Source organism: Esox lucius, chromosome 13, assembly GCF_011004845.1.
Source record: "Esox lucius isolate fEsoLuc1 chromosome 13, fEsoLuc1.pri, whole genome shotgun sequence".
NCBI classification, from domain to species: Eukaryota; Metazoa; Chordata; class Actinopteri; order Esociformes; family Esocidae; genus Esox; species Esox lucius.
This window is the reverse complement of record NC_047581.1, coordinates 20235697-20263491: the sequence shown is the minus strand read 5'-3', so window position 1 is coordinate 20263491 and position 27795 is coordinate 20235697. Positions and strand designations below refer to the sequence as shown.

Sequence of the window (27795 nt, the reverse complement as noted above, 5' to 3'; positions counted from 1 at the left end):
TTGTTCATGCTATTGCCCGTCTGCTATTTTGGATATTTAATATGCCATTAATGCTTTGCAGAATATCGTCGTTAACCAGATGCCTACATTTGTCTTAACCACGGTGTCTAAGTAATTTCCCAAATTGATAGTATCCCCGTTTATTTTGATGCAGCGCTCATGTGTAAAAGAGAAATTGGTCTCAGCGTGACCTTTTTTGCTAAATTAAAGATTTACTTAAAAATAATACATGATTCGTTTTGAATACGGTTATTGTATAAACTCTAGAATGTTTTCATGCGGTAGATACAGGGTTAAGTATTTTTTCTTCTACCGGCGCTTATCCCTCATAATGGGATATGCCACTGAATCACTCTGGCTAAGCTAGAGCAGGTCACCATGTTCGGAGCGAGAGTCGGTGCAGTATGGGCTGAGTAATTAATGACAAGGGACGATGTTACACTGGGAGTGAACTCTGAAAGCTGCCACTGGTCACTACGGAGTCTTTCTATGGAACGGCAATGTGAGGATGTTATTGGATCATGATCCCGGACAGGCAAACCAGCTAGCCTACATGACTATCGCAAACCATTTTCTATTCACAGTTGTAGTAGGATCTTGGATACCGGGATTTGAGTTTTGAATGTGTGGCCATCTATAGGTAACTATAGCCGGCCGATTTATTTCTCTCCCGAAGTGGGAGTACCTTAAGAAATAGCGATGCGCTCATCAAAAGAAACGTCTAGGCCTATCGCACAGACATCCGGAAAAGGCATCCACGCGCCACAGCTGCTTCGCTTAATGACAATATGCTGTAACAACACAAAGGATTCCTTCAAGGACCTCGATTGAGAAACCACTTTTGAGTGCTTGTCATGGGTGCGTCGACGCGGTTATTTTTCTCTGCTCTATATGGGTTTGGATTGCGCTTATGCAATGAGACAACCGGGAGTTATTAAGTAGGACTGGCTGCATTGATACATATTCAGACAATATGGCTGATCAGAGTAACATCCAGTCCGCTGCCTCCAAAAGCATCCGGCCGTTTAAATCCAGCGAGGAATACTTGTATGCCATGAAGGAGGACCTGGCTGAATGGTTTAACACGCTGTACGACCTGGATATAACCGCGGATACCTTTATGGAAGGGCTGGAGACTGGCTGTGCCCTCTGTCGGCATGCCAACAATGTGAATCGCGCCGCGCAAGACTTCCAATTGGAGTACCCGGAGGCTGCAAAGTCATTGAGGATGCCAACCAAGGATGTGGTGTTTCAGATGCGCAACGTGGTCCCTGGGTCATTTTTGGCTCGGGACAATGTATCAAATTTTATCAGCTGGTGTCGTCAGGAGCTGTGGATCAAGGATGTTCTGATGTTCGAGACCAACGACATAGTGGAGAAGTGCAATGAGAAGAACTTTGTGCTCTGCCTACTGGAGGTGGCACGGCGCGGGGCCAAGTTCGGCATGCTGGCCCCGATGCTAATTCAGCTAGAGGAGGAGATCGAGGAGGAAATCCGGGACCAGGAGAACCAGGGGGAGCCTTGCCCAAGCTTGCTTCCCATAAGTAGGGCTTTCGTTCGGAAGGAGAGTGTGGTGGATGAACCCGAGCCCGCCCCTTATGCACAATGGCAACAGAAACAGAGGGTGCTCTGTGACATGAGAAACTTAGATGAGTTGGTGAGTAATCGTTTGAGTGGTGTTGATATGCTAATTAAGACTGGCTTAGGAAAAGGAAAAATAAGGCTATTTAATACTGCACATAATCCCCTCTTATTAAATCCTAAGATGTAGGCAGTTTTGGTGTTCAATAAAAACTTGCATATTGACTAAAAGCATGTAATCAGAGAGACATAAATACAATGTACTAAAACAATACCTTCCCCACCATGGTACATGAAGAACAACTTCAGTGTTGAACCTCGGCCTAACTTGCAGAAATATTTTAAAAGCATTACTGTCTCAGACATGAATTGCCCCCTTGGAAAACCATATCTCCTGACATGTTGACTTCTCAACTTCCTGCTCTCCTGAGTGTTTAAAGTAAATGCTGCCTCACTGACCTGTATCCTTGTGTTTGCCTCCAAATTCCCCATTTAGTCACACACAGGCTCTAAAAGGCCATGCGGGCAGTTCCATTCCTCCACAGGGAACTGTCAGGCCCAACCCCAAAACCCATACAAGGTGTAGGCAGCCCTGGCCAACCGCTGCGTTCATTTCTTCATGTGGAACGATGCAGCTGTTCGAACAGTATTACCGTCGATGGACACGACGTGGTCACTGAGTTACAGTGTTAATACAAACGCTACTATGCATAACTTGTCGCTTCCATTTGAAAGCGGGTGGGTGGTGTGTTGTTTTCCCCCATAGAACTGCTTAGCAGTGTTCTGAACCTCAACTTGCAGTCTTACTGGCTGGTCTAGGTTGTGGCCGACATGTGTGAGCATGAAAGACAGGTGAAGAAAGGAAGCCAGACAGCACGACGGGCTAAGTGGTGGAACACGTGCTGGGGTTATGAGTGGAGAGGAGTTCATGTTTTGGTGCGGGTGAGTGAAGTGAGGACAATGGCGTCCTTTCACAGGACCGATAAGAGGGGGAGGGGGGGCGGGAGCTCAGGGAGAGGCAGTCGGCAGTCAAAACTCACGCCGCATGGCCTTCTTTTGTCAGGTGACAGAGCGTGAATCACCCGGATCACAGCCATGACCACTAGCCCCTCTGATGGTTACAGAGGTACTGTATGCCCAAACCTCGGCCCAGGTGCCAGAGCCTACATTCAGACACTACCACGAGCGGTGTCATCTGCCAATATATCTGTTACAAACCTGTTAAACCAATGCTGACTCATGTTTAGTCTGTGGACGTGTCAGGGCAGGGGAGTGACACGTGGATGTAGAGTGGTGCACACCCAACACGAACCAACACTAAGGGATAATCAGGGACACTTGTCTGGCTGTGTCCCGTTTTCTCAGTGTGACTCACTGTGCATTTTGAGTCCTCTAGAACCATTTCTGCTACTCTAAAAGTCAAAGTGCCTTGGTGCAGGATGACAACGTCCTGCATCATCAGCAACATGATGCTCTGGCAGGGAGAAGCCAGGAAGGCGCTGGAAGGGGGAAGAACAACACAATGTCAATATTAGTCACATTCCTGACAGTATAGCATTCCAGTGGAGATCTCTGTTCCGATAAATGTGCTACAGCATCCTGTTCAAATGGTTGTGGATCTTTAACATCAATGTAGGCCTGTATACCTGATCATACAGTATTTTATGTCTGGAAGATAGTCACATTCAAGCTTGCCAGTCAACGATGACCCATATCTGGAAAACATGGACCAGGAAATTAATCTGACTTCTGTATGTTTTGGTATAATAGTGGCCATCACACCCAACCACCGAATTGCCATATTGCTGTAAAGCCACATGGGTCTTCCACAACATTAGTCACTAACACTCTCTGTATTGCACTAGTTCTGTCTCTTTTATTTCCAGTATTGTAGCTTCCCAGGAGATTAGTCTATGTGTAATTACTGGAAACCGCATTGCTTCTAGTCATGATAGAGACAGAGAAAGTTGAAGGGCTTAGAGATATTTTCATTGGTTCACAACTGTGACACCAGCCATGTTTTAGTGTGCAGAGTAGTCAGCCATGCAGTAAATTTTCCTGCATCATACTGGCCTTGTGGCGTGTCAGGTTTAACCGATCCTGTACTCTCTTTCACTCTTTATTCTTTGCTTTCTGTCACTTGAATGTGTGTGTCCAAACCTTTGACTGCGTGGTACTGTATATGAAGGTCTTCGCCTCCAGTTTTGAGCAGCATCTCTTGGCTAATCAAAATTGTAAAAACACAATTAAAATGTCCATTACACTCTAATGTTGTTGACAAAATGTATTCCTTGGAGTCAGATTTTTAAGGTTGTCATAGTGGTGTTGAGAACTGTGTATTTGTTCTTCTCATTGGCAATTAATTTATCCGTAATTCCAATTCCTAACCTTTTTACAGATGCAGTCCAGTATCTTAAAGATGCAGTCTGCCATTTTTGGCTGCTGGGTGTGTGGCGCTGTGTAGTCAAGACGAGTCCCAGAAAACTGAACTATATCATGTATGTGATGATGTTTGTCCCATATGATCAAAACCACTCACTTTTATACTTGGAATTTCATAGCTAAGGTTCTGGCTTGTGGCCACTACTTTTAAAATGAATGGTTGAAATTATACAATTGTTCTGCTCTGTGACTGATTTAAACTTTTAAAGAGCCAGCATGACTCTGCTAAGGAAAGGTTTCCTGATTTCTATCAGGATGCCATTTGGTGACGTTATGGCATATAATCACACAGCAAACTCACAGCACCCACTGGGTAAGACTGCTATTACCTCATTGGTTCTTCCCTTTTTCAATACCCGTCATCGTTATATTTAGCCCTATGCTATAGGTGAAAAAAACACTGCATTTGTAATAGTGAGGCAGTGTTGTGCATTTTGATTATCAAAATATTTTATGTATATGAAAAACATTTCAGGAAATGGAAAATAAGTTCCATTTATTACCATTAACAAACATACAATTTGAAAACATCAGAAGATAATATTTGTCCTTTGTCTTGGATTTAAGAAATGTAAACATTACATTAAGATGAGTTACTCCTTTGAATGCAATTTAGAAAAGTTGAGTTACAAGAGTAATCAGTGACAGAAATGCAAATTGTCTAGGAAGTGTTTCTTAGCCACTGTGCTTTCACATATCATTGCTTTCTCTTTGGGGTTTTAGGCTTGGTTTTTATGTAAAAGGGATTTATAAAATGTAATTGATTAATTGATGTAGCTTGGACAGTCATCTGCCAACACCCACTGTCTGCCTATCCTGACGGATGTAGGCTAGTATGTCCAGGATGTGTGATGAAATCCCCTCAAATGAATCTGTTGTCTGAGGGCGGCTCAGTTCCTCTGTTTGTTTTCATGGTTACCACAAAGCCTTCATGTAAATACCCTAGGTTGTTTCCATTGGTCTGTCAATCATACGCCTCACATTACACTCAGACATGATTTTCCAGTGAAGTATGAGGAAGTTAATGCTGTCATGCTGTCCTGAGATAGACCCCCACCCACAGCCCTCAGTGTTTATGTCAGTGAGGCCTATAGAACAACCTGTTCTCAGTTTTTACTTCATCAAGGCCAACAGAAAACCCCGTTCTCAGTTTAAACCTCTGTGAGGCTTACAGAATGTTCTCAGCAGCCATTCAAAATCTCTACTCCCTGAATATTTTATGTTTTTTCTCACTACAGTGGGACAGAGAAGCTGGCATGTGTGAAACCACAATGTGTCCTTTGACATTAGAGGATTTTGTGTACCATGTATCCTCCTAATATCCCCTACCTCTGGGCACCGTCAGTGTGACAGTAGACTGCTAGTAGCAGACTAGTAGGTTGGTCCCACAACCATCTAGGTGATTTTGGAATCCAATAGCAGTAAGATAAATTAAGGACACATTTCTGTGTTTTTTTGTTTGTTGGAGTGCTGTTCTCTCAGCTGTGGTTTCGGAGAGCACTTAGGCCCTGAGGTTAGTGACCCACACAAAACAGCGACGCAGGTTCATATACAATAAAACAGCCACTAATGCATATGCACATTCACATACTACATGCTGGCTTTACACATCATACCGTCACGACAAAGACATTCGCAAAGACGCCATGAGGCCTCAAAGACAATCACTGCAGACCATGGGCGCGCCGCCTAGGGTCTAGCAGGATGCCTTTGTATGTTTTCCTCTCCTTCTATCTCTCTCTCATTCCTTCGGACAAAACGGTCCATGTGTCCTCCTCACCCTCAGGCTTCAACACTCAGCCTCTGTTTATTTGATAAATGCACAAAAACCCCACCACCCTCACCCCATCCCCCATGCATTTCCTTTGGAAACGATAAGGCAATGGACAGTATGCTTTGTTGGCACCAGGGGAGGGGAGAAGAGACTGCCAAAAAGGAGAGATAAGACTGCCAGGGGAGGAGAGAAGAGACTGCCAGAAAGGAGAGAAAAGACTGCCAGGGAAGGAGAGAAGAGACTGCCAGGGTTGCAGGCTGGAATATATGGATGTCATCTCAGATGGAATGACTGCGACTGGTGGTCTGGGTGTAGACAGGAAGGGCAGCAGGCACCAGGAGAGGGATAGATAGGGAAGGGCAAGGCTACATGGTCTAGATGTCTACTGTATTAACAGTCTGCCAGATTAACCTCATGATCCAATTCATGCATTTAGAAAACAGACACCACGTCGGCTAGAATGCCTGGAGTGCCTTTCATGTACACTCTGCTGCACGCGACTGTAATGGATTCTATTCACAGGGAAGGATAGAGGGAGGATGTGACAGAGAGGAGAGAGAGGAGAGTGGAAAAGTAGGTCATCATGGCTTGCAGTGTGTCAGGCTCATGGACTTGTTTCAGTTTGCACCGTCTCACACACATCTTGTCATTGGTTGACTAATACAGAGGACGGCTCTCTCTCCTCAGCTCCCCATCATGTGGCAGGCAGCACACAGACCAGCGGCTGATGTTGTTTTCTGTTCTGCTTCGTGATTGCAGTGTCTGGCTAGATTTACAGTGACGACCGGGTGTCAGAACATAAGCATAACATCCGCGGGTGTTTTTGGTGAGTCTGGTTTGGGTGCCCCTCCCTCAGCCTGGTCCAGCTGGCAATCCCAGGTGTGCTGTACTGGCCCAATCAGACATCACCGCCTTTTAGCCGTTTACTCACACAACGTTTGCCGAAACAGTTAGACTGCTGACTGGTGACAGAACAATGAACAGTCTTCCATTATAAGATGGAATTAGAATAGTCTAGTGTCATTGAAATAAGAACAATTCAACCTTCCTTTAATTTGATTTTGAATTGGAAATAGCCAGCTGTGATTTCATTCGTAAATCATTAGGTTTTCCTCAAGCCACACATTCCTGTTTCCGACCATATATATTCAAAAGTCTACTGTGTTTTATAATATAATAAACAAATGATCATTAGACCTGTGAGGTATCTAGTAATACACAGCAGTGATAAGTATGTCGTTGTATTCTGGCAGTGTGATGTGGTGGCCACATATCCACAGAGCCCAGAGGTCAGGCATGTGGCTCAGCGCCATCCAGGGTTGGTGGAACAGATGTCAGTCAAGGTTGTCTTGTGTTTTTCTAGCACGCCTGCAAGCTCAATCAACTTTGTTGACAGGGGAATGGGCTCAACTCCCAGCCGCCCCTAACTAGTTGAGCGAACAGTGTGATAAGAAATGTCATGGCGAGATGTTCGCCAGAGGATACGCAGCAGCCTCCGACTCTGCTGAAATTGTTAGGGGATTATTGCAGAAATCCTAGAAAATATTTGAAATTAGAATTTCAGCTGGGGTTACCCTGGAGAAACAGTGGTAATAAGGCTGGATGACCTCTGTCCAACACTTCCAGCCTCCAACGTTTTCATTATATCACATAGCCCTGTGCAAAATAGTGGTCAAAAGATTGGTTTCTGGAAAAACAACACTTTCTTGAAATTCTATGTGGGACTTTTCACATTTGACACTCACGTAAGGTTACAAATAGAAGTTGCCTTAAAAATACTCAGTAGTTGATTGTACTGAAATATAGCTTGTTTTAGTACAGCTTGCAGCAAAAACCAAGAAATGAAATTAATCAAATGACTGCACACTTAGTTTCTAAGTACTTAACAGTGATGCCATTCATTCCAAAGTAAATGTTCTTGGTTTTACATTCTCAACTATCTGGGTAGCTGCTGTTAAGCTGGTCCAGCCTGTTGGTGAAGAATGCAGTAGGGAGCATTCTAGGCCTGATCACCCCAAAGGTACTGCTTTCCCCTCAGGTTTTGTATTAACAGCAGCCCTTTGTCACCAAAAACACAACCATTTGGGTACTATATTTTAGACGAGGAAATTTTTTGTCTTGAATCCTTCATAATTTAGGTTCTTTAGAGAAATATGTCTAGCTGACTCGGCCAAGTAAATGCATTCTGCTTGTAAAAAAGTTGTCAATGTGCCGTTGCTTGAAGTTCGCATGAATGTGAACTAAGTCCTGAGTTGTGTGCAAGGCTAAAAGAGTAGCCCCCACCCAACCAATGTTACAAATATATTCCTCTTGTCAAGTAACCCCTGTGGCCTAGATTCATCTCTGAGGACATTCCATTGCTGGTCTGATGGCGTTGTTCATGTTGGAATGTGGCCAGTCATATCTGGACACCCCCAGTATGAAGCAGATTAACAGAATACCCCTCTAGCTCTGCTGTTTTATTTATTAGAGAGCTGCTCTCTCCTCTTCACAAGGGTTTTATCTTTCTGGGTCAGCTATCAAACCCTGAAAATGCCTGAAATGTTAAATCCCATGGTGTAAGATGTTACATCACTCACTCATTTTGTGTTAGTCTTGATGCTGAGACACAGCCTTCCTTTACTGCACGTTTAAACAAGCAAAGGCAGCTCAGCACATCTGTGGTCAATCACATTCCAAACAACTTCAGATAGCGTTGCTCAAAACTGACTCCAAATTCAGCTCGACAGCCTTTTACAACACTCCCAGTTGCATTCACATGGATGAACCTGCATATACCAAACTGTTGTATATATTATAAGACTCCAACTGCCTTTTCCTCTGTGTACCAGTGGTATAATGCCTTGTCCCCTGGGGGTGGACCAGCCTCACCCCTCGACTTATCTACTCTGTGGCCCACCCTGTGCTTACTTCCCTCTCTATGGAGTGCAGGAAGGAAGGCAATAAAGAGTTGATTACCTTAAGCTCTCAAGGGTAGAGTATCAGAGTCCACAGAGGTACAGTAATGTGTGGATTCAATTAACAAATGGTAAACAAAAATAGACTATATATCCTGTAAATATTCCCTGCTATAAGGCAAACCCCAGGACACGAATCAACACACATCTCACAACACTTTAATTGTTCATGCTTGGTTAAAGCAGTGTTTACGTTTTTTTAAAACCAGACACAGGTTAAACTTCTCCTGCTGATGTTAAGAATATAAAAGTGGGATAGAGGTGTAGTATGAGACTGAATCTAACTGCAGATGTAGGGCATCGCTGTTTGTTCTTCCTTTCTTTTTTTCTCTACTCATTTCTTCTCTCTCTTTTCCCTTCCTGCTTGACCTTTTCCCTCCCCTAGCACTGTTCCATATCTGTGTTTTGTCTTGAGACCTTTTGTGTGTGTGTGTACAGTGTGAGTTTGAGTGATTCCCAGAGCTTGTACTGTAGTGTGGTACACAGTTAGCCGTTAATTCGGAGAAGAAATAGTCACATAAATGTGATTAGGGATGATGCTAATAGCAACCAAAAGAGTTCAGTGTTGTCACTCATTGATCGGGTTAACAGTACCCTGACGATGTCTCAGACCATGTGTCTTTCTAACAGGCGTTATAGTTTTTCATTGTATATTAACTCTAATCTATAAAAGCTCTATCTGAAGGAAACATTTGACCTCTGACCAAAGGTTTGTGGGAGGTGTCTCCCAGGGCAGTAAGGGAAGACTGCTGAGACTGTCCTAAAGAAAGAAAAAAAAGAAAACAAACTGTTTTAAAAAAAGAAGCATAATGGAGTCTGTGCCTGTAACCAGGGTGATATTTCCATGAACTCACAGGCTGGGGTTTTTCCAAACAGGACTTGTCTCGCTACTGAAAGTACAACAGGGAGACTAAAAGGAGACTTTTAGAGGGAGAGAGAGCTAGCAAAGCAGAACTGGTCTGTGAAAGAAAAAACCAGGCAGACACAGAGTCTCAGCGACAGACTGAGGATATTGTGGGTAGAAATGGACTAATAGTTTGAGAGAGTGGCCGAAAGAAACAAGAGAGAGAGAAGACAGTGGGTTGATAATGATTCAGCATCTAGTTCTGTGGAGACAGGTGAGACTTAGCACTGATCCCACCCTGACTTTAATTAGTAGGGGGAATAAAGACAGCTATTTTAGGAAAATAACTAGGGCCCTAACTAATCTACCGAATGAGCCATAATATGGAAAATGAGCCAGTCACCACTGTGAGCACTGAGCACAGTCCCACTGGCCATCCATGTCATCCAACACTGCCCCCCGCTAAAAATACTCAGTATGGATTTTGACTGTCTTCTTCAATCAATACCTGGCAGTGTCTTCTTTCATCTATCTTATCATCTGATTTCTTCCTTGAGAGACTACTGGGTTCTTCCCCACGTCCCTAAAGTGTTAATGTACACGTGCTTGTGTATATAGTTACAGCACATATGGAGTATTGCTGTCCGTCAGTCTTTGTCCTTGCTCAGTTTGCCTCTTTTTTTCTCCACTGTGATGTTGGCCTCTCTCTCTCTCTCTTCCCTCACTCAGGGTCTCTTTTAGTCGACAAGTGTGCACACGCCTTTGTCTGAGAAGGCTGCCAAGAATAACATCAAAGCTGACCAATCCCATGCGAGAGGGAGCCAATGCAACATGGGCCTGTTTGGCCCCACCCTAGAGTTCTGTCTGACTCCACGGCTTAATAAGCACCCCCAACCGCACACAGCACAGAGCTGTCTCTCAACCAAAAACACATCTGGAACCACAGGCTCATTCGCGTCATCCCTAATGCATCACCTTATCGCGCGGAACTGAGATCCAACATCAAGAGAGATCCCGACATCAGTGTGTAATGTGAACTGTTTCTGTTTTTTTCTTTCACCGCAGCACCAAGCTGCAATGAGCTGGACTATGTTCCAGACAGCTGAGGCAATATTTGATGGGGGAGGGAAGAGAGGAGTGGGGCCCTTGATTACTCCGATAATGACTCAGGCTGAGACACGCAGACAGGCCGAAACCTGTCTCACTTATGTAATAGTCCGTGTTCTGCTGGCACACACACTGCTCCACACTAGAGGGTGATTGGTTGTGGTCGTAGATATGAGTACGCAGCGTTTCATTTGGAAAGTCAGAAAAAGGAAGTTAGAGACCGGAGAGATTTTGCTATTTCTTTGTTTTTCCTTTCCATACCGGCGATCCTGCCGGACAAATCTCTTGTTGGGACCTCACCGGAACAGAACGTCAGACGCTCAATGTCCTCTTGACATCCCCTGTTCCACACTGTTCCGTTTCCTTGGGTTTGGGTGGTAACCATGGTTATATTATGTCTCCGCAGGTGCGGGAGATCCTGGGCCGCTGCTCCTGCCCCGCCCAGTTCCCAATGACCAAGGTGTCGGAGGGAAAATACAAAGTGGGAGACTCCAGCGCTCTGATCTTCATACGGGTACCGACTGACCATAAACATCCTCACCATCCACTTAACAAACTATTAGAGTACTTACCAGTCTTATTAGTTGTGTGTGTCTGTGTGTATATTTTATGTGTGTGTGTGTATGTAGGCATATGTCTTTAAGTTGTGTATATAATATTTACCTATGGCTTGGACAAATTTACTGTCTGTAGTATTTGATTTGCACACTCAAAGAGTCCAAATGTGCTTAGAAAGTTTATTTGTGTTTTTCAAAACTCATGGATATGATTATGGATTACTGTAGAATACTCAGAATATACAATTGGAAATAGAACAGTTAACCTTATATTTGCTTAGATTAAAATATTATGCCTAAAAGCTATTTCATTTTGACTGGCAAATGTTGGGAAGAGTGCTTACAATGAAGGCACAGTCAAGCTTGCTGGTCTATCTGATGGAGTGATGGTATAGCTAGCAAAACATGTTGCTGCAAAAAAAACAGACCAACTATCAGGTTGATATAAACAATGTCCCCAGAACCACATAATGTTTTGTGATTTCATTGGTCCCCCGTCCAGTCTGTTAGCAGGATTTTTACAGTGTACACTGATCTGACCTTTACCGGTGGATTCTCTGTATCACAGAACCTTGTTGAACTCCAATACAAGCTGGCCCAGTGAGATTTAAATAGAGCTATTTGTAATTTCCTCTGCCGTGCCTTATCTTTCCTGCTTGGTTGCTTGTTTCAACGGGGCTCTGTGCCTCAGTCTGTGTGCCTTGCCCTGTGTCGACATGGCAACTCAATCTCAACCTCTAGGCCTCTGCCTGACGGACCGATCGATTAGTTACCTCCGCCCAATTAATGGACACAACGGATTCCAGTCCAAGCTGTATGCATTTTCAGGATGTCTGGCTTACTTCCTAATGATGTCAATATTTCCATTGTTCTGAGAACCTCAGACAACAATTAAAATAGTGGGGCATCCTAGCAAACATTCGGTAATGGCTAGGGATGCACTGATCCGATACCGAATTTGCCCAATTCCCCCTATCGGAAAATCTATATATTTTAAATAAAAAAAGATTTAACATATTTGGGATACATTTAAAAATAACAGAAATTGGCCAATTAATGTATTTAAGGACATGTAATTAATACATTTAGAATACATTCACAAATATATTACCAAATGCATATAAAATGTAACAAAAAATGTTGGAGATGCATTTGAAAATGTATTGGAAAATACATAATAAATATAGTTTACAATACATGTGGGAAATATATTTTGAATGCATTTTAAAAATGCCACATTTGGCAGGCCATGCCTCAAACCCGTGATGTTTGGCTTCCAAGTCATGTGTGCTAACCACTACTCCAAACCAGTATGTCTGTTTCAGAGGGGTGAGTTTTGGTCTTACCAAGGATGTTACAGTACGTTAGAGTATATATGTGACTCCAAAATGAAATGCATTTTGTAAATGTGTATCTATAAATATATGTGTTTCAACACCTAAATGTGATGTCATCAATACGCCACTAATGATAAACAGTGTTGTTTCTATATTCACTGTGTGAAGACAAGTGCGCTGCATTTGTTTAGAAAATCCAATCCTATTTTTGGCTGTAATATAATATTGATTTCAGAAAAAAAACCTGGGTTACACTTAAGGGACCCCACAGTCCTTGCCAGGCCCAATATCCAATAAAAACTGAGGCCTGTAAGGAAACAACATCTGTGTTTAGCTGTAAAAGAGATCTTGGTCTCAGTTTGTGTTCCTTGTCTAAATAACGGTAAAATAATTTTCAGGTCTGCTGTGAAGTGAAAAATAAAAGTCTTACATTTATGTAATTTTGGACTGTGAACATTAATTGTTTTGAAATACATTTGGATAAAAATGAAATGTACTTATAACTTTTGAAATACATTTGAGAAATAAAAGATGAAATACATTTTGATACCTGAAATGTAATTTGAATAACATTAAATGTATATACATTTTTAAACTTAAAACTTTTAAAACTGTTAGTTTCTATTTGTGCAAAGAAAGGGTTCCAAGAGGTGACGATAAAGGCTTGAGTTTGTGTTAGCTAGATAAGATAGCTAATGCCAACTAGCTAAAGCCAGGTTAATTCAGAATGCTCAAAATAGCAAGCCTACCTCTTTGGTGCTGTAGGCCAACAGCCTTTCCCTTTAGTTCCATCTTAAAATTATTAGCGAGATAGGTTAATCAAGTGCTTTAGTTACTCTAGTACCACTTTGATTACGTTGGGATTGGACGACAACAAGCCAAATGTGCCAATTCACATGGAATTTTATTATTTTAACCAAATTCCAATTAGAAAATGCCTGGAAAATATTTAAGGATCAGAAAAGGAACCAGGCAAGCCTAGTTCAGCCGGCCCGCAATTAAAAGTGATTCATTTTGTTGCCCTTCCTGGATTCAAACCCATGTTCCCACATGAGAGGCTGTGTCTTTAACCACGTTGATATACATTTGCCCCATCAATAGACACCATGAAGAAATGTGTTAAACTGACTGAACGGTTCTTTTCTAGTTTAACTCCACCACAAATAGCATCTATGAACTGTATGGCTTTTGCCACTGGCCGTTTTAACAGCATATTAGCCAGTAATAGGCTTACGAGTATCTACTAGCTTACTAATTGGAATAGTTATAAGAATTGAGCAATGGCTAGTGAGACTGAAGATGAACTTTTCCCTGCCAAAGCTATTTCATTTCATGGCAAAAAAACATTTATTTTTCTTTAATTTGTGAATTACATTGATACAATAACTATCAATATAGGTAAAGATAACTGACTTTCTCGTCAAGTGAAAAGACGAGAGAATCGTGGAAACCCCTACACTTGTACTGCCCAAGGAGTTTTGATAAAGCCTATATTACCCCCAAAAGCAATGCACGGATGCGTACTTTCGAAAATCCACCAGAATTAGCTGCAATACTATATAACCGTAAACAGTTTTAGTTTAAGCTTACTATAACGTAGCTACTGAACATTGTAACCAGCTAAGTTTTTGTCTATCCGGAACAAATCCTAACGCATCATTTCTTTTGACTGTTAGGAAATTCTAACGCTGAACCTATAGTTTGCTGGTCCACTTCTCTAACCACTATGCTATTTAGCAAGGGGTATTCAGTCAGTCAGTCAGTCAGTCACTCACTCATTAAGAGACATTCTCTCTCCTTCTTACGCAGAGTTTGTCACATACCTAGTTTTCACTGCAGTGGCTTATTAGTCCAATACGCGTCCAATTTTTACATTCTGTACTGATGTGAAGGTTCATTTACTTTTTTTTGGTTAAGATTTGATATTTGGTGTACGTTCCACTTTAAGTCTTAAATATTGAGAACGTTGTTAATAAAACTTTTAATGACATCCAATTAAGTAATGTACTACAATCTTGGCAATCATAACACCTTTCAACAAAATGAAAATGTCAGTATTGGATTAGCACTCGTTATCGGTTGATACTCAAAGTTCAGTAATCAGTATCGACATTGAAAAAGTGGTATTAGTACATGCGTAGGTAATGTAAACATGAGTGCTGTGGCAGTGTTAGAAACAGGTAATGTAAACATTAATGCAGTGGCTGTGTTAGTGTCAGGTAATATAAACATGAGTACAGTGGCTATGTTAGTGGCAGGTAATGTAAACATGAGTGCAGTGGCTGTGTTAGTGGCAGGTAATGTAAACATGAGTGCAGTGGCTATGTTAGTGGCAGGTAATGTAAACATGAGTGCAGTGGCTGTGTTATAGGCAGGTAGTGTAAACGTGAGTGCAGTGACTGCTTTGGAGTCAAATATAGTTTTAACAGTGTAACAGTAGCAGTGTGTTAAAAGCGTGCCTAGTTTAAAGCCTGCCTAGAAATTCTCTTTCAGATTAACCCCCTCTGCGCGTCTCCGCCCTCTCCTCCACTCAAAAGGACAGTGATTATGTGTATCCAACAGCAGCTACTAGTGCAGCCTAGCCAACATGCTTCCCCATTCATCTGCAGGGAGGAAGGTAGCCTGCTGGCAGATACCATCAAAGCCACCAGACCCCATTCAGCTGCCAGAGACTGACAAGGAGCTCAAGCTAAAATAGAAAGAGGAAGTGAGAGAAGGGGGATAAATGAATGGAGAGCAAATGGTGTGGACTCCCCCAGGGAGGGGACCCTTGTACAAAGGAAGGGTGCTTAGAGTGGTGGAACATCGTCAGCAGTCCGTGAGCTTAAACTTCAAGCCTGATTTGGGACAGGATTGGTTTTCTCTACCCCCATCGTGATTACAAGTAGTCTCTGTTCACCGTTGCCATGGAAACATGGGGTTTGTTCTCTAGAGTTGTGCAGAGTGGGGTACCCCATCACTGATCTCTTAAGACTGGCTGCTCAATGAGGCAGAGGGATGGAACTCCCTATAATGCTTGCAGTTACTCTAGGCCTATTTATATTATGAGAGACAGTAAGCAAGAGGGAAAAGGTGACAGATTTTATGTAATCGTTTACAATTCATGTCAGGTTACAATGACACATACCGGCAGATGAACCAACAGAGGGCAAAAGACAGCTCATGAAAAGACTTGAGCAATGAGCATCTCTACTCTCCATACACAGCCATGGCAGCATGTCATGTGCCTTTGAAATCCATAGAGCTGCTGGTAGAATGAACAGGTCTACCTGCCACTACCTTTCAGACCATTCTTATCAATGGTCTAAGAATATTTCCAATATTGGCTGACAGTTGGCTGTTGACCATCACAGGGCTAAGCATCTCAGGACACAGGAGAGAAGACAGGGCTGTTGACCATCACAGGGCTAACCATCTCAGGACACAGGAGAGAAGACAGGGCTGTTGACCATCACAGGGCTAACCATCTCAGGACACAGGAGAGAAGACAGGGCTGTTGACCATCACAGGGCTAACCATCTCAGGACACAGGAGAGAAGACAGGGCTGTTGACCATCACAGGGCTAACCATCTCAGGACACAGGAGAGAAGACAGGGCTGTTGACCATCACAGGGCTAACCATCTCAGGACACAGGAGAGAAGACAGGGCTGTTGACCATCACAGGGCTAACCATCTCAGGACACAGGAGAGAAGACAGGGCTGTTGACCATCACAGGGCTAACCATCTCAGGACACAGGAGAGAAGACAGGGCTGTTGGCAGACAGACAGTGGCAGAGCAGTGGCCTGTTAAAAAGCAACGGACAGGTGGTGGAGCAGGACCAGATCATCAGTGTTTGGCCGTCCAGCTGTGTCTGTCTCTGCCTGGCCGTGGGCTGTGTCCTGTCCTGAGTGTGGGAAGCCATGCATGGCACCCTGCCAACTCCAGCTCACACAGATGCACCCTCCTGGCCTTGCTGTGGCTGGCCCGGCCTGTCCTCGCCACAGAGACATGGGTACGGCCGCAGAATGAAACGTGTGACAGGCAGCCTTGATTACACTCCACAGAGAAGGAGAGCGCTGGCCACGTTCACAGCGTCATCACATTAGGCTGTATATGCAGCTTCTGCTGTGTGGAACGCATCTGCCTTCAGGGAGAGGCTGAAAGAAAGGGAGAGAGATTCTGGGCTTTATACTTTGGGTCTTTGTGCACGGTGTAAGGAGGCGTGCAGCTCCTCCTACTCTCTGCCCTTCTCATTTTCTTTCCTTTCATCCTCACTTCTCCTCTTCCGCTCTCATTCCCCTCTCTAGCTCTTTTTGTCTCTTTTCCTCTCATCCTCTCTTCTCATCCTCTCTTATTCTCATCTCTAGCTCTTTTCTTCTCTCTTCCTCTCATCCACTCCCCCCATCTCTCTTCCAGCTGAAATCATAGCAGAGAAGAGGGGCGGGATAGGTTGTTACCATGCTAATTCACCCCCATCCTTCCAAAAGTATGGGGACGCCAGCTGAGAGGGACAAAAAGAGAGGGAGTGGAAGAAAAGAAGAGTGCCTTTCATAGTGTGGACCTCTATTCTTCTCCCTTCTCCTTTTAGTTGTTGTGTGTTGGCATGGCAATGAACAGTGCTCATGATGGTAACAGCTGGGGGTCATGTGTAAGAAGGACGGGGCAGAGGGGGCAGAAGTACATCTGATTGAAGTGTTACGTAACTTTGAGGGCGGGGGGAGAGACTTGAGGCATAACGTTCAGAATGCTAACCTGCTTGTAGTATGAACACTATTGACTTGATCTACAGTCTGTGTGGTGTCGTATGTTGTCACTGTGTGTCAAAATCACTTTTATAACAGTGTGTTTGCTTTTGTGTGAGTGTCCTTGTTTTACTGTGCTTGTGAGGACCAAAAGTGCACTTTGAAATTGACAATTCAACCTTGTTAGATGAGGTGAAAGGCCTTTCGTGGCTTAGGGTTTAGTTTAAATCTACAGTTTGAGTTATGCCTAGAATTACAGTCAGCATTTATGGTTAATTTCAGGGGTAAGGTTGGATTTTTAGGGTTAAGTTAGGGAAGATTTTGAATGGGAAAACCGTTTTATGCAGGATGGGGATAAGACAGGCTGCCTGGGGGTGCTGTTAACACCATGCAACCAGTGGCCAAAATGGCCTTGCCAGTGTGGTCACCAACCCAAGACATTCATATGCTGATGATTTTCAGATCTCCTGCACAGAGGAGTTTCTTATCAAAGGCATGCTCTCCAACACAATTACTTTTGAAATGGTCTGTGCTAGAACGGAAAGAAGCAAAATGTGCAGGGCTCTATGAGTTAGACGCAGAGGAAGCAACTCTTGGTAAGTCTAAAATTGACAAGCCCTCAACATTTACACCAATGAATAAACCAATCAGAATCTACTCTTGACTTGAAACATACAGCTAGTGCTTGGCCATGGGTATTTAACCAGTTTTAATATATCCCCTCTGTGCCCCCCCAGTTTTGTTTATTCGTGAACAATGCAAATGGAATATGAATAGGATTTGCCCCCTCATTTATAAGAAATGCCCCACTTCATTTCAGCCTGCAGGCCTGGAACATACAAACCTGATAATGCTAAACAATGACGATGCAAAGTTCAGGGAGTTAGCCAGAGCTTTTCTACTGGACTTATGGAGGAGAGGCTACTGGCGATAAACATGGAAGACAACTTCCTTAGCTTTAGGAGGAATACCAATGAAAAACTAGACACTTTCAAGTTTGATGAGATTGGACAGACTTCAGTGACCTGTGCATCCAGGTTGAAGTGAGCTCTGAGGGACAGACTGACACAGTTTGTTTTTGGTTTGTTGGTGATTCTTCCCCCTTCGCCTCCACTTGCAATTTTGTGATACCTGATTAGTGCCTGGTCACATGAGCTCCCAGGCTGCTCAGAAACGTTGGATATTTGCCCCCCTAAGCATATCCTGACAGGCAGGGTTTGAGGTTTTCATCAAAGTCTGGAAATTTGGAGGAGTGCGCATTCTCCAGCAACCCTGTGAGAAATCTGCATGGTAGCCAGTTCACTCCACAGTTGCTGGTCATACAATGAGCAGAACATTTCTAGATATGATCGACTTGGCATCTGTGATGTGAATGTTGTAGGGGGAGGCCACATGGAGATGCTCGTCTTAGAAGTGGCCTGGTTATTTGACTTCTAGAACTGGCCTGGTTGTTTGACTTCTAGAACTGGCCTGGTTGTTTGACTTCTAGAACTGGCCTGGTTATTTGACTTCTAGAACTGGCCTGGTTGTTTGACTTTTAGAACTGGCCTGGTTATTTTACTTCTACAAGTGGCCTGGTTGTTTGACTTCTAGAACTGGCCTGGTTGAGTCTGGGAGTTTTCTGGCTAACACTACATGGCTGTCAGATTGCAAGCCGGTATTAGTCAAGGGTGAAGCAGTTAGTATGGTACTTCTTTGTGTCTGCGCTCATGAGCATCCTTGCAGCTTCGAGAAGGTGTTATCTCTGCCCCCGAGGTGTACTCGCATGCAGAGGCCGTCAAAACTGTTGAAGTCTTATTTCAATTGTACATTTTATTTGTGGCCTCCAAAGTATTTCAAGTGGATGCATGTGTGAGCAGTTGCGTGTGTACACAACTACGCATGGTTGTGTGTTTATGCGGGTGTAGGGGTTTACGCTGAGCTTCATTGTATAAACTGTCTCAAAAGCTTTCTTGAGATTCCATATGCTAAAAGTGGCCCTATTCGTCCATGTAGTAACATTGTCTCTCTCTCCCTTCAGGTCCTGCGTACTCATGTGATGGTGCGCGTAGGTGGGGGATGGGACACATTGGAACACTATCTGGACAAGCATGACCCTTGCCGATGTGCTGCCTTTGGTGAGTTCCACTATTCCCAAACAACCAGCTTGCATAGTCACTGAATTGAATTGTATTGTATAACATTATCCACTAATTATAATGCACAATGCGACCCCTGCCCTTCTAATTCTTAGTCCTTAGCAAGCAAAGTTTTATCTGCGAGAATACAAAGTCCATTTCTACCCACCATTCCTGGATCACTGCGATCCCTGATACTAGCTGACTAAAGAAATCTTAGTCGTTTGCATAGTCATTTGATCAGGGACTAGTTGCTGCCTGTTTACCCCAGCCTTTTCTCCCTTGCCAAATTTGTTCATGTCCAGTTGTGTCTATGGCTTTGTCCCTGTCACATCCCATGTCCCAATGGATTTCCTAAGCAATTCCCAAGCCATTCAAAGATTTTCCACACTGCTCTTCCAACCAGGATGTCACGTGGGTCGACACATGTAAAGGTATGCTCACTTACCTGATGTGCCTGGCACTCCCACTAGAGGGGCACTAGAGCGCGATGGGAAAATCCCAGCTGGCAATGCCTACCTGCTCCCCAGTCAATGCTGTCTAATTGGTATTGCCTAGTGGCACAGTCAAGCCTCATATCTACTCATTTTGGTGTTACGAAAGAGTGCCTTCTGCCACTGGGCCACCTGGGAGGCCTCTGAGAAGCTTATCTGATATAACGTGAAAAAATCGTAACACAAAAGGGGAGTTCATCTGTCCCTTTAGGTGCACCAATTTTCCAGGGATAATGTTTTTGGTTTCTGGTTCCGAAAAGGTTCTGACTAGGACCAAATTATTTCACCAAGAATGAAAAATAGGTCTCCTTGGAACCAAAAAACGGTGATCTTACTAGGACAGCGGAAGACACCTTTTGTAATTGTTTTCTGAGAGTGTGGGAGATTCAATTTTACTACACAACCCTTGTTTTATAAGATTGGGTCCTTTGCCAGTTTTCATACTACTGGCTGAATTTACTGTGGTTGGACTCATGTTATCATACTGGTACCTAATTAATGAACATGTCAATGGCCTTTCAGACAACACTTTGCTTCCTTCCTAAAGCCCTCATTAACACGACCTAATGGCTGCTATAACCATTCATATCGACTCATGTTTACCCTTGCTTGTGTGTCAGCTACGTAGACAGTAGTGTCAGGGCTTTAAGCCCTGGGGGAAGAATTGCCCCACCACATCTCCATGAGCTACAAGCAGACTGAGGATGTCAGTGTCCTTGTAATCTTTTTATTAGACGTCGCAAGTCCAAATTAGCAGAAGGTCGAACAGTCTGTCAAACTTGGGCTTCATTAGCCAATAAGAAATTTGTGAGACATTCCTGGCCCAATAGACTATGTACTTAATCGGATCAGTCTACCAACCAATCAACTCCATCAGCACCTTCAAAAAGAAAGGCTGCTCCTTTTGGAGCTACACATCTTTTGATTTGCTCCAGTCAAAAGAGCAAAGTAGTACTGTCACTTCCATAAAATAAGTCAATTTGTAAAGGCCAACTTGAAATGGTAGTGGTAGTCATATGTGCTGTGTGCAACCGCCTGGGGACGAGGTTGCGGTTGTTGTGTCTGAACAGCTGACTGAGGCTGGTTGGTGTTGGACTTCTAACCGTGACCTCATCAACTATATGAAAAAGGTTTCTCAGGTCTCCGGATTTGTATGGTCATCACAAAGCCAAGAGCATGTCTTAAATCATTCATCTGATTCCTCTGTTGCCTAATCTCCTGCTGTGGTAAATCTTAAGGAATACATATGCTCTGTGACTTCTAACAGTTGTGAGGGGATTCTGTTATATGTGGTGTGTTGATCCCTGGATCAGCCCTGGATGCATTCTGTTCTATTTCTATACTGACTGTTGTCTGTCTTATGCACAGACCTCTGAACAGTTGTTCTGGTTATCCATGATAATATAACCTAAGCTGCTACTGATACTGTAGTTGTCTGTTTTGGTTCCTGGCAGCTCACCGGTATCACCAGGCCAAAGCCAGCGGGCAGGGTGCCCACAGTAAATCCTCCAGTGCCCACTCCTCCCGTTCCACCAGCCCCGGCCCACACTGGCGCAACGAGGGCATTGCCCCCTATAAGGTCCCCGAGAGACGCTCCCAAGGCCTGGAACCTCCGTGTGTCCCGTCGTCCTCCACCCGACCTGGCCGCTCCCACCACCCCTCACTCCCCACGGATCTGCCCTCCAACGCCGGGCGCGCCCCCCTGTTACCACGACCGCCGCGGGACCGCTCCGAGCCCCGCCACTTCAACCCTCTTAGGTGAGTGTGTGTGTTGTGCTAATTACACTGATCGTCTTTGTCTGCATCAGCCGCCCTGATCCTCTTCTCACCGTCCATCCACCCACACTGCACAACACAGTGCTGGGAAGCAACAGATTACATAAACCAGATTTTCCTAATCTCAGGTGACACTGGCCTGCCATCTGGGCCATACCACTCCTGCTCCTGGTGGCCGGAGTGGACACAGTCACGGATCGCTGACCTCACCTCCCTCTATCCACCTCTCCCCCTACACCTCCCTTCTCTCGTTTGGCTGTGTTTAATTACACTAATGACTGCTTGAATTTGGATGGAATTCAACAGTGTTGTTGATGGGTCTGTTCTCTGTCTAATGGACAGGCTTGATGGTTTTGCGTGCCTGTTGACCACACTAGAATAACTTCTTTTCCTTCTGACTGAAGTGGCATGACAGTCATAGCGTTGGTGTTTTATGGCCTATAAAACTGTTTTCTGGATGGTAAAAAGTATGAAAGGCCTCGGCTCTTCATGTAAGGTCTATTGACTGTTGAGTTGGTCACAAATACCTCACTCTTACGTCAGTGTGTTGAAATCCCATTGTTCAACACAATTAAGGGCTGTGGGCTCATTTATTTTGGCCCCTGGGCAATAAGTAGCTCAGTATCCGGAGTGAGTAAAAGCTCAGCAAAGACGTCAGCTTTGGTACAGGTTAACCCCCTCAGAGTCAGCACTTCCAAGTGACTAGACTAGGGTTAATCTGACTGACGTTCCCCTCCACGCCCTGCGGCACCTAACAGAAAGTAGGTCACAGGTGGGCTAATCTGGGAAGGAAACCGCCACATCCTTCATCATGTCCATTTGTCAGAATGCATTCATTCCATAGTCAGTATGGAAAGTACAACACAAAAATATTTATTATAAAACATGTAAATATATAAATGTTTACAATGCATGAAACTACAGCAACGGAATGGCTTGTTTGAATTGCCATGTTTTATGTTTGAGTTTCGATGTGTTAATTGCATATTATTAAACCAAGTCATATACGTACTGGAATGTAATTGGGTTGGCCTGTCGTGGACTGTTTATGTTATACTGTTTGCCAGGTCCAGACATGATCTTGTACCAGCAGAATCGATACTGGTGCTGTTGTGGCCACTGCTACAGAGCTTTACTGACTTTGTTGCTATCTTACTGTTCGTGATTAAGTATATCCTGTCTGGGATGGTGAGTGGTGCGTGATGGTAGTGCGGTCTGGTGTGGTGAGCTCCAGTGCTCTCTGCGGCTGTGTGTGGGGTCAGTCAATCCACAGGGCCTATAATCCTGCCCCCACTTGCTCTCATCTTTCCTGTAATCCTTGAGCCTGATCCAGCCCAGTGGCCCGAGAAGCGTCAAGCCCTATGTGTTTTCCCAGCGCCAGCCGGCCTGCAGGGAATCCACGGAGGTCACAGGTCACAGGTCTCGTCATGGACTGGAGGTGGATGGTGTTTACTGTAAACCTGTCAGGGCCAGGAGAGTGGAAGGAGCCTGTGGTGCTGGGATGGAGAACGGGCTCTGAGATCATTGTTTTCCTCAAACTTTTATGAGCATTAAAAAGGTTATGTTGTGGGCAGGTTTTTTTTTTTTACAATGACAAAATGTACTAGAATAGAATTAAACAAATTATTTATATGTAACTTCCTGTCTCTCCTGGGCTGCAGGTCTAAAGAGTCCTCATTGGTGCCAGTGACACGTCGTTTGTCAGGGGACAGTGACTCCTCTACAGCCTCCTCTAAAGGTGGAGGAGGAGGGACAGGGGGAGCCCGCATTTCTTTGGGGACCACCCGTCAGTCTGGAGAAGAAGTGGTCCTGCTGGTCAACAGGAAGGAGGGGAGGCATGTGATTGAGCGGTCTGTAGAAGGAGGTGTCTCAGCCCTGCACACTCCAATGTCTCGCGGACGCAGCCACTCCCGGGAATTCCATGGCCCCGCCTCCATCCTTAAACCAAGCCCGCCACAGACGGGAGCAAGCCCCTCTGATGGGAGCAGAGCCACCCGTGGGGACAGAGGCCGCTCTCTTGGGCCCGAAGGCCCCCATAGGCTCCAGGGCCCACGTTCCCACAGTCAGGGAAAGATACCCAGCCGGAGTCGGACAAGTGATGCTAGCCCTGGTCCCTCTTCCCGTTACGGGGGTTCTCAGCCCCCGTCCTCTGACAGACGAGAGGAGCTCAGGACCAAACAGCTTCCCCCGTCCTCCCCCAGAAACACCGGAGGTTTCTCAAGGAGACAGTCGTCCTCCTGCTCTAACTCACCTATCAAAGGCCTCCAGGGCAGCAGTCCCAGTAAGAAGACAGTTGTGGCTCCCAGGCCCCCCGCTCCGCGCTCCCCTTCAGTGGGGAAGGGTAGGCTGCTGCCCCCGGTCTCACAAGCCGGCCGGCGCTCTCCTCATTCCTCCTCCACCCGTTCCTCTCACCACCACGGGCATGGACCCCGATCCCCTCGAACCTCCCACGGCCCCCGTTCCAATGGCCACAGGGGGAGGCCACTGGAGAGACAGGAACCGGAGGAACCGGAGGGGCTTGGCTGTCACTTCCAGATGCTGCCCATTCTGGACCCCCAGAAGGAGCAGGATCTTTACCGAAGCTTTGAGGCTGAGTTCCTTGCTAACACCAGACTGGGTCCCAGTAGACCCACAGGAGGGGGCATCCAACCGTTGTCCCCGTCCTCACACCCACATCAGTGGTTGGGCACCCAAAGCACAGCAACACCAGCCTCTGCTGACTCTAACGTCACTGACTCAGCCTACTCCTCTTCCAACTCCTCCACCTCCTCAATCAGCGTGACAGGGAAAGTTGGAGCCCTGCCTGACCTGCGGGAGTCAAAAAGAACTAACCCACATTCCTGTGGAGCAAAGGACACCCTGGTCCCATTTCATGGCTATAACCCTGGCAGACTGTCCAATGGTGGGCTTGCAGAACCAGAGCGCTGGGTTGGGCGAGGTGGGGGTCTCCGGAAGCTCCCTGCCATCTCCAGTTCCATGGAGGAAGGGGAGCTCATGCCCTCCCTCGCTGGTCAGAGAGACTCAGAGCTGAGCATATCTCTTAGCAATGCCCCCTCACAACTTCCTGTCCACCCCAGGAGCATGAATGGCAGTCATGTCAGTGGGACTCCAGCAGAGGTACAAATGGAGCGCCAGCAGGTTCAGCTGAACTGGGATTCAGGGCCTGAGGGAGACGTTCCTCTGGAGGATCACCAACCAAACTTCCCCTACCACCTGGAGGGTGAAGACCCCAACGATGACCTCCCACTCCCAGAATCTTGTCCCTCGCCCATCCCCCTGCCCCCCTCGGAGGATTGCTCCTTCCAGGAAGACTCCTCCAGCGAGAGCTCCTCCATGTGCTTTAGTCTAAGTGAATCACGCTCTGAATCCTCTCCCCCACCTCCTCCCCTGGCCAACGGGGATGATGCTGATGGAAGTGTGGTGCTCCGGCCCCAGAGGGCAGGGAAGAAGGCTGACAGGGTGCCCTCAATCTATAAGCTCAAGCTGAAGCCCAGGATCAGGCCCCGTACAGACAACCGTCCGGAGAAGAGCCCGTCTCGAATCCCCACCCCAGTCAGCTACAGAGACTTGCAGGCCGGGGGCAGCCTCAACCCCCTCCCCACACCCACTCCCCCTCAGTCCCCTCAGAACTCGCACTCCAATGGCCAGCCAACCTCACGCAAGGCCCTGCATCAGGCTTTTGCCGACCTGATCCACCCTCAGTCACGGTCTCCTGCCATGGGCAGCAGGGACCGCACCTACTCTGTAGAGTCAGGGAGCGGTCTGGACACTGAGGCCTGGATGTAGCACGAATGACTCAGAATGGTGATGCTGATACAGAAGAGTCTGTTGTCAAATGAAATCTGACTACTGTCTAAAGGCTGGGGATCAGGCTACAGTCTGTTTTTAAAGAGCATGTCATACACTCCCTCTTCTTGTCACTTAGGGTTTTAGCATCCCGTTCTATTTTTTGCACTCTAAGCCTAATTATTTATTACCAAAGGAACTATCCAGAAGACAATTGTGTAAGGGGACTATTTCTTTTTTAGTTAAATGGTTTTATTAATACTTGGAAAGGTTTGGTCAATCATAAAATGTCTAAGACAGGCGCTGTCTTGAGAGCCCCATATTTTTCTGCAACCGTAGAGAAAGAGAGAACATATTATGTGCAGTCATATACATCGCTGAGGGGCATTAAGAATGCCAGGGCCGAAGATGAAAGAACCCCAGACAAGAGCCGTGCATCCCAAGCATCACCAAGCCAACCAGATTAGTCCCCTCAAGTGGACAGTGTATGCTAAAACATGTCTGCGTTGATTGTCAAAATACTGGTAATTTTTCTCATTCTGCATATTGCCACCAATACTTTCTGTGGACATCTATACAGATCTGATCTGTATTGGACACGTATATAAATACAGTACTCTACAATATTTTACTCTACAGTGTTTGCATCTAACAGCTCTTTGGACATTATACACACTACAATTTGAGCACAACTAGTCACCTTCCCCCAGCAGCCCCTGCACCCTGACTCGTTCCTTGGTGTATATGTATAATGTCACTTTCTCACTGCCAATCCACCTGGCCATGATTGCGGGATGTCTGATGATTGGTTTTTGAGTGATTAGTGTGAACATATCCCAAATATCATAGGTTCTTTTCACATAATGTTTGTGTGTTAACCGAAGACTGGGAGTAAGACAATAATGTGTCATTGCCACTGAAACAGCAACGCTGAATACTTCCAATGAACAAGTTATCTCAACTTGGAAGTGAACGCTAAAATATGTGTACAAAAGACCATGTTGAAGTGGATGAATGTGTATAAACATGTACATGTGTATAGACATGAATGCCTACTTTCATAAAGATGTGGGTGGGGTGTATATAACAAGAAAGGATAATGAAATGTGTACGAATTCGTTGTATGGGGTCCTATATTGCCTTAGCGCTGAAATATTGCTGTTGGAAATGCCTTGAAAATTCCCTTTGCCTTAAAATAGATGTGCGAGTGGGGTTTGAGAATGTTAGTGCCCAACAACACCCATACACTGTGAGTATGAATTAATTGCCATCACCATCAGTCTGTTTCTCCAAATTTAGAGTTGTTCAATGACTAAATGTAATGCATCATTTCATTTGATAAGGAATATCCTGGAATTGTATTATGTACGGTATACATAAACAAACCAATGTCAAGGAACTTCAGTGACATCTAGTGGTTGAAAACGATAATGTCATTTGTATGAAATTCCTTCACAGATATGAGTGTTGAGCATTTTCTGGATTGGTTTGAAATAAGATTGTACATTGAATACATATAGAGAATGCATATTTTTTTTCTTGAGTGGTTTTACATGGAGAATGGATAAGTGTAATAATATGGACTATGTCTGAACCCTGGTAATGATGTGCTATTTGTGTTATTATTAACAGAGCAGAGCAGGGATACAGATGTGATGTTGGTAATTGAATAGGGCTTTAGAGCTTGTAAATGTGATATGAATGGTTTTAAATTGAAATGAAAGGACTGGGCTGAAGTGAATTTTTGGTAAATAGATGGCACAAGCAAAGTGGTATGAGTGTGTGTACATTTTTCAGTAAACTGAATCTGAGTGTACTTTCTGTATAGAAATGCATACCAGTTGTCCGGGAGCAAATGGAAATGTAGATAGGCAGTGTTGTTGAAGAATAAGAAGGGAGCGGTGGCATTGGTCTTATTTATTTATTTATGATTTGGTCTCAAGTGAAAGGTCTGGCTCTGAGTAAAAAGCTTTGCTGTTATGTACAGTTTAAAGTCAGCAAGGGCCCAATATAAGTTATGAAGAACGTGTAAGAACGTCGGCTCTTGATTATCCTAAAGGTTTTAGCCAGAGCTAATCTTTTCTCTACAGACACTTTAAACCATAAACGGTGGTGGTGCACTATTTCTGAGGATGTCTCCATGTATTTTCATGACTTTAACTTAAAGGTTTTTGATTGGTTTTAATATGTTTTATCATGCCAATTAATGTACAGATGTTACACTGAAAAATATATAAACGCAACATGGAAAGTGTTGGTACTATGTTTAATGAGCTTAAATAAAAGATCCCAGATCCA

At 44.7% G+C, this 27795-nt stretch overlaps 1 protein-coding gene across 1 annotated transcript; it reads left to right on the top strand.

The window, feature by feature from the left end:
* Nucleotides 1–29: 29 nt before the first annotated feature.
* gas2l1 (growth arrest-specific 2 like 1) lies at nt 30–27795 on the top strand. The gene is made up of 5 exons (XM_010898857.3): nt 30–1657; nt 11112–11219; nt 19345–19441; nt 21390–21693; nt 23373–27795. The coding sequence occupies exons 1-5, from the start codon at nt 974–976 to the stop codon at nt 25495–25497; spliced, it is 3318 nt and encodes a 1105-aa protein (XP_010897159.2). The 5' UTR covers nt 30–973; the 3' UTR covers nt 25498–27795.